The sequence below is a fragment of the Contarinia nasturtii genome, unplaced genomic scaffold (assembly GCF_009176525.2).
Source record: "Contarinia nasturtii isolate CC-2019 unplaced genomic scaffold, AAFC_CNas_1.1 Cnas_scaffold_1627, whole genome shotgun sequence".
NCBI classification, from domain to species: Eukaryota; Metazoa; Arthropoda; class Insecta; order Diptera; family Cecidomyiidae; genus Contarinia; species Contarinia nasturtii.
Window position 1 is genome coordinate 657,461 of NW_022198962.1, and position 12,872 is coordinate 670,332.

The window sequence follows — 12,872 nt, forward strand, 5'->3', positions numbered from 1 at the left end:
GTCTAATAAATCCGATTCTTTCGTGTCAAGTAAACAAACTACATTAGACAACGAAATTACTTTTTAAGCCAATCTTAAAAAAGATCACACCTATGAAATAGGTCGATCACTCAAGATAACTGCCGTAAGTTCATCGTAGCTGTGAAAGAAAAAAAAATAAATCGAACCCATTATTTTGCGGCGTAATGAGGTGTGAATCAAACACGTGTAAATGAACTTTGAGTGTGATGAGACGAGAAATAATTTGCATGCAATGAGTTGTTCGATTCAATTATCATCGATTTGGATGGAAATTATGATCTCACGACAATGTGAATTTTTGCTCGATTTATACAATAAAATTGAGATGCAATTTGATACGTAAACAAATAAAGTTCATTTGCACCGAACAATAACAATTGCATATTGCTAACAGACGCTTTATCGTACGAATCGTTTGTAACTCCATTTGTTTGGTTATTTTTAAAAATTCAATAAATTCCATAAGCAGTCGATGATTCAACCACTTTGCACTTATTTCGGAATAATAGTATTAGTTCCGTCGCATTTTTCGTCTCTTCAAATTACGCATCGCACGATGAAACAAGAAGTCAATTGTGCAAAAGATGTGCAAATAGCCAGACACTGGCAGCAGCCTCATTAAACATTTCAAACAGAAAAAAAAGGCATCAAAATGATCGTCCAAACTGAAAAAAGTGTTGATATCGTGTGCACGAACAACGTTTGTTATTGTAAATTATAACAAAATTCACGTCGACATCCATAGCGGTAAACTGTCTCTTTGGCAAATATTTGCTGTACATTTGCGAACAATGTGTTCTTTATTTGGTTTTAATCGTGTTTTATTTTACTTCGCTTTTGCGATGTGTTCAGTATTTTATTTTATAATTATACATTGTGCGCATGTTTGCACGTGAAACGTGAAGAGAGCCATTATAAGACACAATGAAATGGAGTGCATTTCTAGAAATGAATTTCAATGTCAATCGTTCGTCTGCCTGTTTGTTTCGTGATGTTTGTGCATTTAAAATTGTTTTCTGTTTTGGCAACTTTTTGCTGATCAAGTGTGTGGATGGACACATTTACGATGCGATCAAAACTATTATGTCAGTTAATCATTGTCAATGACATTTAATGGGCAGTTGAAACAGAAAAAAAGAAGAAAGAAAAATTATGTCACCGTTGCACATTGGCACACGTAATCAGATGCAATGACCATAGATGCACACAATTTGATGGAGTCAGTTGATTTGATGTGCGATGTGTCAACAATTTCAAAAAAATCGGTCAAATTACATGAGCACAAACGATGTCGACAACGATCATTATCAGAGAGATCGTGTAAAACAAAAGATGCGCACAACACAAGCAAAAGAAGTTAATGATCGATCATACGAGAGTACATGATGAAATGATGGTCCGTACACATTCTTCGAAGACATATAAAGTGTCTCTTTCTGTTGTGCTCTTGTATGTTGCCGTGCTTAGTGGTTTCGTAGAAATTAAAAACATGTTTACTTGACTGTTTCTCTTTTCATTTTATGTACGATGATGACATTTCTTACACAAGAATTTGAACTAATTGCTTGTGATAGTCGGTAAGAATCAGGCCAAATACTTCTTGTCTATATTCTCATGCCATGATACCATATATCATCACATTTTTTTTCGTGTTTTCTCTGCGCGCTCAACACAAATTTTCAACAGAAAAATATGCGGAAACCACAGATAGAAGCGAAAAAAAATGTTGAATGAATTTAAAGAAGAAAAAAATAAAAACAATTACGAGGGTTGCTCCATAATTTTTTTTAAAAACATATATAACACAGTTGTTTTTTGTCGAAAATGGTTTTATTGTTTTTCAAAATATTCCCCGAGATGATCGATACACTTTTGCATTCGATGAAACCATTTGTCATAGCATTCGTGCCACTCCGAAACTGATATCTCCAAAACGTGTGTTTTGAACGCTTCAACTGCTTCTTCTGGTGTCGAAAATCGTTGACCACGTAGTTTTTTCTTCACGCTTGGGAACAAAAAAAAGTCATTGGGTGCCAGGTCAGGACTGTACGGTGGATGACCCATCAGTTCGATGTTTTGACCGGTCAAAAATCGAGTAGTTTGAAAAGATGTGTGAGAGCTCGCATTATCGTGATGAAGAATTATTTTGCGACGGTGGTTGTTTTTTCTTATTTCACCAAACACTTCGGGCAAACAAATGGTGGTATACCAATCAGAATTGACGGTCTTACGATCCTCTAGTGGAACGGTTGCCACATGACCACTTCTCCCGAAAAAACAGGCGACCATTCGCTTCGAAGTGCTTCTTGCTCGAACAACTTTCGTTGGGTTATCTTCATTTTGGAAGACCCATACAGTCGACTGCTGTTTCGTTTCGGGCTCATAGGCATATATCCACGATTCGTCACCAGTGACGATTTTATTAACGTCTTTTGAAGCACCACGATTGAATTTCTTGAGCATTTCTTTACACCAACTCACACGAGCCATTTTTTGTTCATCGGTCAATTTATGTGGGATCCAACGAGAGCAAATCTTTTTTACGGCTAAATGTTCATGCAAAATTGTATGTATGCTGTGGGATGAAATGCCCAAAGATGCCTCAATCTCACGGTAGGTCACATGACGATCTTCCATAATCAGTTTTCTGACAGCATCGATGTTTTGTGGCACAACAGCCGATTTTGGACGACCTGTATGAAACTCGTCTTTGAGCGAACTACGACCGCAACGGAATTCTCGGTACCAGTTATAAATTGTCTGAAGGGTTGGTGCTTCATTGCCAAAGGCCAAATGAAGTCGATCGAAACACTGTTGTTGAGATAATTTACTTCGAAAATCGTAGTAAATCATTTTACGAAAATCTTCACGTGTAAAATTCATTTTTTTGTTGAGTCGCAGTTTACCAGTCACTGTAAACAATACAAATAGCGTTCGTACGACAAAAGGTTCAGGGCACGAATACATACCAAAACATCAAACTTTACGAATATGACAATGGTTTACATCGGGCAACACTATAAGTACCATTTTAAAAAAAATTATGGAGCAACCTACGTATTTATAAACATCCTACTTATGTGGAAAGTCGCATTTGAAAAAAAGCGTGAATGGTATTTAAAAAAATGAATTTTTGGTCTTTTTACTCCACGGTATTCAATAAAATTGTCGTGTGTAAAATTTAGAGCAAAAAAAAGACGATGAAAAATTGAATTTTGTGGGATGGATTTTTGTCACTTCTTTCTTTTCACCGTATGGTGTTCAGCATGAATAAATAGAGTAAATAATATTTTTTAGTCATATGAATTATTGCACAAGATGAACTGGGCCATTTCTTCCTCTATCTTTCTCATTTGATATGTTCCACTTTTTTATCTGTGGCTACCGCAAAACAATGGTCTCTTTGCTCCTTTCGAAAATGGCGCAAATTTGCCATTCAATTTTTTGTTTTTCTCAAAAAAACTATGCCATTCAAGCATTGATCATTTTAATTTAGTTCCTAGCACAGAAATCATTCAACAAACGTCTTTGTCATAATCATAATTACGTGTTTCTCACATAATTGTAGCCATAATTTCCTCACATTGACTACGACTGGACGCTGCACAAAGTAGTTCCGTCTCAACAGTACAAAACTCGAAATGAATCGACTAATTACGTAACCGATTGAATTAGCGGCATTCAACTAACGGCAAAAAAAAGTACAGCATGCGACCATCGTATATAATAGATTTAATTGATAGCTTTAATTAGTGATAAAGTTATTGCGATAGTGTCTGGAGTTGATTGCTATGATATTTTCGGATATATGCTGAATCGGTTCGAGTCAGTAGAAAAGAAAGATAAAAAATATGCAATTTTGTTGTTTTGCAGATGAATTATGGCACGTGAAATATACGTCTATATGCGATACAATTTCTTTCCTTTCTCTTTTCCACTTCTGAGTTGCGGTAAATTTATGAGCAATTCAATGCAATAAATGTTTTGGTTTTCGAGCATATACTAAGTGTATTTCATCTCATAGCTAAATCTAATCCAATAAGAATGCCAATTTGCCGTGTGTGTACGGAGTACGTATGCATCCAGCAGTAGCATATATTTCAAATTAAAACCGTTATGTGGCGCGCTCATTCGCCTAGAAATCCGATTGCATTGTTCATCTCATTACCATTGGTTGCTTGATTGCGAGCTAAATCAGACTCATCACACAGCACACACTCAACCAGACACTTCGATGTGTTTTATGCAAATTGAAAAGAACCTCATACGAATTGGAATGTGAACCGATTCCAAAGAAATTGGTGTTCGAGCTAAATTTGTGTTAGCAAAGTTTATGTCTTCCGTGAACTGTGTGTATTGGTTTTTGAACAAATTCATCCATTGTTATTTCCAGCTGTTCTATTTCACTAGCCGCAAAAATGTGTTCTAATCTAAAGAAGTTCATCATTTGATTCAAAGTCGTCAATTAGTAGCGATTCTACACTTTTACCTATTAGTTTCCATTTTTATAATTTGAGTGATTTTCTCTCTCTCTCTCTCTCTCTCTCTCTCTCTCTCTCTCTCTCCATGTGAACGTAATTAGTTTTGAATTGGTTTAAGACTCAATTTGATTAATTTTTACCAATTCTTTTTTTTCTTCTTCTCTTTTCAGAATCACGATCCATTAAAACGTATTCAGGCCGAAATTAACGAGGTTGAGCAACGGGAGCGTGAACATCGCGAGAAAATTGCAAACGCTACGAAAATGTTGTCACAACAATCGCATGATAGTGATTATGTTGATGATGCCGGAATTGATTCATCAATGTCACCAATTAGCGATGGTCATTCAAGTTTATCAAGTTCACCCGATAAAGATCCATGCAGTGACAGTGTTTCGGCATTTTCGGATGATTCGGGCATTTCGTCAGCATCAAGCCCAATCAATGGACAATCGGCCAATGAAATGATTGATCCACCAAAATCGGCAACAACACTTAATTCACCATCAAAATACATTCGTTTAAATACCGTTCAGAATACCATTTCGGCAAGTCCATTCAAAATGAACCATAGCTCTGGCGTTGCATCGAAAATTATTTCACGTACCACTTCGACACCACAAATCTATGTACCAGGAATAACACCACGCTTTCAAATAAATCCGGCCAAAAAAGGACTCATGCAACGTTTCATCTCGACACGAGGAAAAATGGCAGCCGCCGCAAATGCAGCCAATTTAAACAACAGCAACACATTGAATGGTGCTAATGATAAGGAGACAGCAGCGAAAGTAAATTTCGCAAACAAACGAAACGATTCGATTTTGGTAAGAAATGATTTATCAAAAAGATAGAAAAGAGTTTCTCTTTAAATTGTACCTTTTTTCAGACTTCATTGGAGTTGAATCGTCCACCTGTTTTTATGATGCAACAAGAAGCGGCTTCACCACCAATCATCGAACGAGATATGCATGGCAAACCAATTCGTCGCGGTTTCATTCCGGTTGAAGAGAAAATCCAAAAGGAATTGCGTGATATACGTTCACGTGAAACCGAATTGAAACGAATGCGTCGCGATCAACTCCGTCTATCACAACCGGATTTATTAGATTGCATTGACCAAGGGGTCGAGTAGGTTTTTCTCTATTTTCACGTTAAATTCTGAACGATTCTAATTTCGAAATTTCTTTGGTTTTTAGCTGTGATTCAACTGGCGAAGAATCGGAAGAGGAACACTGTTACAAACTTCGTCCATCAAAATCCATCAGTGAACTATGCGATGCATTGACACAAAATACTAGTCTTTCGCCAAGGTAATAAAAATTCGAAATAAAGAAAAGTTGAAAAAGTGATGAAAGCAAATGAAAGATTCTAACTGGAATTTAAATTACCTTACAGAGAAACACCGAGTCCATTATTCCAACGAGAGATTAGCCGTTTGAAGCCGGCTGTGTCGTTGGCACAGTTGTGCGATGTTGATCCAAGTGAAACTCAATCATCACATCGGCTCATTGCACAATGGGAGAAAATTATCCAACAAAATCAATAAACCCGTTCAATAAATTGACGGTGCACCAGTCTTGCAACTACGCATGGAAATTGTAGAAATGAAAACAAATGGCACATTTTCAATTTGGATAATTTGCACACCACGAACAATAACCACAATACTTTTACTATCTAAAATAAACTATTTGCTCAAAATCTGATCATGCAAGAGAGTTCTCTCATCATGATCTATATACATATGTATCCTCTACCGCCCTACCCCCCCGCCTATATAAAATTTATTTGTTCTAATTTTTGCACTAAATCATACATGAAAATTAGATTTTAAATAATAATATTAAGGAATTTTTCTCATTTGGTGGCATTTTTTATCTTCTCTTATTTTTTTTTTTTGTTACATTGCCGGACCGAGACAATGTTTCCACCTCGTCACGGTAAAATTGCCGGCAATTTATTTGAAACGAAAATGAGAAGAGAATCTTTTGTAAAGTAGTAAAAATTTGAGAATGGTCAAAATTAGCTGTGAATTGAAATGGAGTTAGTAGAGAAATATAATATTATTATCAGTACTTGAATTTATTCAATATATTTTTAAGTGAAGCAACAAATAGCAGAAATGTATGAAAATGTATCACTTATTGGTAAAACCTATAATTTCATGTTTTCTTTTTTTAAATAACCTAGTTAAGAGGGCGATTTCAATGTGAATCGTAATTGCAAGCAATTATTTAACCGCATTATTAAAGTATTGAAATACATATAATCTCTTTTTTTATTTCGAAAATACCTTGTCGTGTGTTTTATTTTTCTCATTGATAATCACATTGAAAATGTTAACGAAAATTAAATGCAATGAATTTCATTTTGCATTCAAAATTTATAGTGAGGACAGCGCCATCTAACGTTTGTCGCTCGCAATATTTCGATGATATAAGAGTGACAATTGCTGTCAAAAATCATGTGCGATGATAGTTTTCACATTTTTTCGAGATAGGCATGTGAAGAAATTTTACCAAATTTGTTGAAATTAAAAAAAAAAAAATGTTGAGTCGCTTCTGCAATCCATCACTAAAACTCGCGCATTTTGCGTATACATTGAACAATGTAAATTTTCATCGAGTGCCACAATTGAGTTATTCGGAACAGAAAAGGTATCTTATTATAGGTTAATATAAAGCTATTGTCCCGGTTTTTAATTGTTATAATTGGTTCATCCAAATTCACGTAAATTGAACAAATCAACTTTGTTCTGGAGCATTTATTAATTTATTTTGTTTCTGAGTGAATTTCTGTGATCTTGTGTTCGTTTTTCTAATGCACACCAATTATATTTCCACAGTAATTATGCAAGGTCTATACCTGGTGCCAAATATAACCGACCGTTGGATTTGGTGAGCTTGTTAAGAGATTTTAAGGTACGTGTGGAGAATAAAAATCCACTGACCCAGCAAGACTTGGAAACTCTGGTCCAAGTGATAAAAAAGCAAAAGGTTGACAATGAACAAGCAAAGGAAATTTTCAAAATTTGCGCCCATGGTCGCATTGATGTGAGCCTGGACAAAATTGTATTCAACATTTGGGAACTGTTCAAGGATCAAAAGAACGCTTTTGACATCCACCATTACAATTATTTGTTGCAATTTGCAAAACGTAAAAGCGATTGCGAACAAATGCAACAATTTTTTGAAGAAATCCGCGCGAATAATTTAAAACCGAATTTGTAAGTGATAATTATTTTTTGAAGACGAAACTGAATCAGTTCTTTAATTCGATTTTATTCCAAATTCACAGCACTTCTTACCAGTGTTTGCTCGAGACATATTGTAAAGCGGGAAATATGGAAAAAGCCGTCGATATTCTGGATATGATGGACAAGGACAGCATGCACCTTAGCGAAAGAGCATACAACAATTTGATTGAATGTCACATTATTTGCGGGTATGTTATTGTTTTTTTGTCTTTTGGTTGATAATTGTCCAAATATTTAATCCATCATTCTTTTACATCACAAAGAGACATCGAAAATGCGAATGCAATGATGTCATCTCTAAACGAACAGAAATTCAAAGTATCTTACCCAACATTGAATGCATTGCTGACCCATTATTGCAAGAGTGGTGATTGGGAAAACATTCAAGCAACACTGGAAAAAATGAAAGCGGAAAATATGCAGGTGGCGAGTCGAGATATTTTGAATGCAACATGTGAATTGATAGCCAATGGTCATGCGGATAAAATCGATTCAATGATTGAACACGTGAAATCCAGCGTTGTATTGCAACGATCAATTAAAAATGTCATCACAACATTCGTTGAGAAAAAACAATCAGCAATTTTGCCGTTAATCATTCAAAAATTTTCTACCGACACCGAATCAAATTATAAACATTTAATCGAAGAAATGGTACGATTGTCGGCATCTTCGGAAGAATTTGATGAAACAATAAAAGCCATTGAAGCAAATGGTTTATCATTTGAAAAACATTTCCATATTTTCGAGCCGGGTTTCGAAAGTTCGTCGGAAATCTTAATTTCCAAACTATTGAATCATGTAAAAGCGTCGGGCAAGAAAGTGTCACAAAGTTTGTTTGAAAAAATGTTTGAAGCGGCTTCGAAAATTGGTCCCGAACATGTATTGAAATTGGTGGATTTGATGTGCGGTGATTTCAAAATTCGTCCACAGATCAGTTTCGTTCGCGATTTCATTTTACCCGGTTTGAATGCAAAAGAGGATCCAATTGGTGCTTACGCCAAATTACAAACGACTAAAATTTACATGCGCAGCGTTGTGATGGCATTGGCGAATGTGAGTTTGAATAAAGGCGACTTCAAAACAGCACACGACTTTTTAATCAGCATGGATGGATATTATAATACCGATATCATCAAACGACCACTGATTAAAGCGTTTACAACAACCGGCGATGTTCGAAATTTTGTGTTGCTTGTACGTGTGATTTATGACAGTTTGGTGCATTTTGATCAATTCATAAGAAATGAAAACAAAACCACTGAAACGAAAGACATGAAAAAAGCATTTGCAGCTGAAATGTTGTCGGCAGCAATAACCCAAAAAGGATACAATCCAGAGTTAACAAAATCACTATTACTCTTGTTCGTTGAAGAAGGTTTAACCATAACACCAAAGGCGGCAGATACCATTCGGCATCAACTTAAAGATAATAGTGAATCCGAAATTGATAGTTTGCTCGAAAAATTGAGCAGAGAAGAGCTTGAATTGAAACCGATAACAAATGTCAAAAAATCGTCTATTTCGAGACAAATCAATTCGATTGATTTGCAAAATATTCTGCAAGCGAGAATATCAAAAGGCCACAACGTGGCATCGACGGAAAAGCTATTATTCCTTGCTTATATTCGTGAAGGAAATGTGAAAGACATTGAGCCATTGCTAGCCAAAGGCTCATTTAGTCTCACAAATGCTGATTATGCTCAACTGATCAACCTATACACGAGTTTCGGCTATTTGGAAAATGCTTTGAACACTTTGCAACGTGTTTGTGAAAATAATGAGTCATTCAAGTTAGATGCAACGAAGGTGGGAAAGCTGGTCACATTGATGTTTAAGGAAAATAAAAATTTCGATGAAATCGAAGCCATTTTAATTGCACATGGTCCACCCAAATGTGGAAATCGAGTGTTAATTTTTGAAAAGCTGCTCGAAAATCTTGCAGATAACAGCTCGCAGCAATTGGTCAATAGACTATTTGACACTCTTGTAAAACATAATTATGTTCAGCCATCAAAACAAATTTTGTCACCATTATTATACGTTTACTTGAAGAATGACATGTGCGCTGATGCCGTTGAACAGCTTGAAAAAATCGCCGATGAACATAAAATGGTTCCAATGTCAATGTTGGTATTCAAAAAATTGATCGAACAGAATGAAATTGATTTGCTGCAGCGCGCTTTTGATGTATATGAAAAAGTTTATAACGAAAGTAGTGCTTTGAGCCGCTTGGCATTTGCATTTGTCGATTGTAATCGGCCGGATCAAGCGAGAGCAATTTTTGAAAATGAAGGCATCAAAAATATCTCACAGCAAATTACCAGAGAATGCGCCAAATATGTCGAACGTGGTAAAATTAGAGCGGCCAAGGCACTCCTTTCAGCCACACGAGGTTTATATTGCGATCGCGACATAATCTACGATTCACTTCTGAGCATTTATATACAACAGAATAAAGCACATGAAGCTTTAGAATTGTGGACCGAAATTAACGATGAAATTGTACCAAAAAAATCATTCATCGAAAAACTCTACAATTTTTTGAAAGCAAACGATGTGGAAATTCCACACGATTTGAAACCGAAAACAATACCAAATCAAAAAGTAGATAAAAATAAAGCCACAAAATTAAATATTCGAAAAATGTAATAAAAAAAATGTAGCAATCCAGTTTATTAAAAACAAATTATTACTTAAAAATACTTTCAAAATAAATAATAATAGCCAATAAATTGTATGAGTTGACTTTTGTTAATTTTCCGAATTATACGCTACCGTATTGGATACATCAACGAATTGAGAAGAGACTACTTCAAATTGAGCTTAAGGATTACCTTAGAGTTCTATATTTCAAAAAAATTAGAAAAAGAATACAATGATAACTGTAAATCTATAATAATATTGAGTTTATTGCTACGATTTTTATATTTTTTGGCAGTGCATTGAAAAAATGAAGAAAAAGTCTTTGGTAAACTCGTTGAAATTCATTCACAATGGCAAATGGTCGCTTTTTAAATGATTCACAGTGTGCGAAACAAAAATTGGCTTGTTTTACACTAGATGGAGCTGTTTGAATTCAGCTTCGTCCGTTTATGGTGAAAGAAATATTTTATTGCTTGAATAAAAATGCTTTATTATTGTTTAATATGTTCGCGTTTACATATGAAATAAACTTATTTTCTTTACCTAACGGCACATTTGTCCATATTACTGAAAAAAAAACAAATGATCGCCACTTTTCAACGAAAAATAAAAAGAATAACAAAGTCCCGTAAACTTTGTTCATTTTATCACATAGCGAAATATTTCGATTTTGCGACAGAAAAGAACATCTGATTCAAATTATTGATTTTACTGTATTTCATTAAAATTCGTGCTATTTTTATGGCTTGTGTCCCCATTTTTCTGGTCAATAGAACGGTCTATAATCGTTTATTCATAATGTTCGCAGAAATTTGTTTTTATCCCACTCTTTGTTCACAAACGTCTGACCGCATTAATAAAATGGAATAGCACCGGCTAAAACTTATTAGTAAATGTCTACAGTTAGTATCGATTGGCCTCCACGTAAAAATACAAAATATTCCAATAAAAATTAAAAATATTGTGTTGTCAGAAGTAAAATAATGATGTCTAAATTACAAATTATAATGTTCATGTTGCTCAGTGCTATTTATATAACCGCAGCCAGTATTGCAATCGCATTACCAAATCCAAGTAAAAATCGTTTCAATTTACGTATTTTCGTTTTTATGAAACAAATTCAATCGTGTATCTTCCACAGAATTCCCAAACAAATGTTTTTATGGCGACGAAACTTATGCCGTTGGCGTCTATTATCCAGAAAATAAATGCGAAAGTATCACGTGTCACGATGACTATAGTATAACTGTCAGCAAGTGTGTTTCTTCAAAAAAAATTTAGATTGAAATATCATATGATATATGTTTAATAGAAAAATCACCGAAAAAAACATAGAAATACATAAATAAATGCTTTTTCAGTTGCGGTTCGTATGCACCTCCCGAAGGCTATGAAATTGTTGAAGATTTAAGCTTAAGATATCCGGATTGCTGTTCAAAACTCATCAAAGTTGATGATCAAGATATCAACGATGAGAAAGATATCGACGATGAGAAAGACATTGATGATGAGAAAGAAACGTGAAATTAAAACTCTGGTAATTTATAACACGAAAAGAAGTTTGTAAAAATTAAGACAGAAATTTTGTAAATTTTTTCTTTTAAAAATCTATTTCAGCTTGCTAAAGTTTTTTAATTCCTTGTTTACTAACGATCAACCTGTAAATCTCTGAAGCACCCATTCACACTTTGTCACCGATATTTGTTATAATTCCAATCAATTTCATAGCGTTTTTGTAGGCTTTATCTGCTGTTGTGGTTATTTCACCACTTCCAATTTAAAATTCGTCACTTTACTCGATACTAAATAACTTCATGAAGTATCGTGGAAATTAAATAGTAACAAGAGTGATCATGTTACAAAAAATGACAACGTTTTGTGTATGTATGCACTTAATTAAAATGCCAGCCTAAAGTCGTATCGAAAAAAAAATTAAACGAATTCTCCATATTTTCATTCAGAATTCAATTTCATTGTTATTTTCATTATATTTAATAAAAAGGCCTTTATATAAATGGAAAACATACTCTTTGTTTAAGTTTTGGTGCAGGATTTTCAATTATACTACATTACATTGGCGCAAAGGTAAAAAAAGAATTGAATATTTTTGTTCGTTTCAAAAAAAGTCCATCATCGATGTAATAGACATAAGTTAAAATCAAACAAAAAAGATTTCCACTTACACGAGAGATAATTTCCAGTTGAATCGAAAAAAAAGTGTAATCGCTTCACAATTCAATCGAAATCATTCATTAGCGCTACCGCTTGTTTGATTGATTTCACATGATTTTTCCCATCCGATTTGTAAAACCGTACATTTTGATGCATAATTGCACATAATATTGGCACATGCACACACACTTTTGAGGATTGTTTAAATTGGTTGCAGTTATACATGTTTTAATTAACAGATGAAAATTTGTTTCAACTCGAACCACCGTTCCGCTCATCCCAGCTCATCTGCC

The 12,872-nt window shown here is 34.6% G+C and overlaps 3 protein-coding genes across 3 annotated transcripts in view; all 3 read left to right on the forward strand.

Annotated features, from left to right (window-relative positions):
• LOC116346682 overlaps window positions 1–6,769 on the forward strand; it is a 31,668-nt gene extending 24,899 nt beyond the window's left edge. Inside the window, exons 2-5 of the mRNA XM_031776863.1 lie at window positions 4,673–5,329; window positions 5,392–5,633; window positions 5,702–5,815; window positions 5,901–6,769. Of these exons, the coding sequence (XP_031632723.1) occupies window positions 4,673–5,329; window positions 5,392–5,633; window positions 5,702–5,815; window positions 5,901–6,051 (1,164 nt within the window). The 3' untranslated portion in view covers window positions 6,052–6,769. The remainder of the gene's footprint in view (window positions 1–4,672; window positions 5,330–5,391; window positions 5,634–5,701; window positions 5,816–5,900) is intronic.
• A 207-nt stretch (window positions 6,770–6,976) lies between these two features.
• Window positions 6,977–10,909, forward strand: LOC116346666 (leucine-rich PPR motif-containing protein, mitochondrial-like). The gene is made up of 4 exons (XM_031776840.1): window positions 6,977–7,162; window positions 7,351–7,731; window positions 7,803–7,949; window positions 8,025–10,909. Exons 1-4 carry the CDS (start codon window positions 7,053–7,055, stop codon window positions 10,411–10,413), a joined length of 3,027 nt encoding a protein of 1,008 aa, XP_031632700.1. The 5' UTR covers window positions 6,977–7,052; the 3' UTR covers window positions 10,414–10,909.
• Window positions 10,910–11,060: 151 nt separating this feature from the next.
• Window positions 11,061–12,362, forward strand: LOC116346667. Its single transcript, XM_031776841.1, has 4 exons — window positions 11,061–11,481; window positions 11,549–11,663; window positions 11,769–11,944; window positions 12,025–12,362. The coding sequence occupies exons 1-3, from the start codon at window positions 11,391–11,393 to the stop codon at window positions 11,929–11,931; spliced, it is 369 nt and encodes a 122-aa protein (XP_031632701.1). The 5' UTR covers window positions 11,061–11,390; the 3' UTR covers window positions 11,932–11,944; window positions 12,025–12,362.
• Window positions 12,363–12,872: the final 510 nt, after the last annotated feature.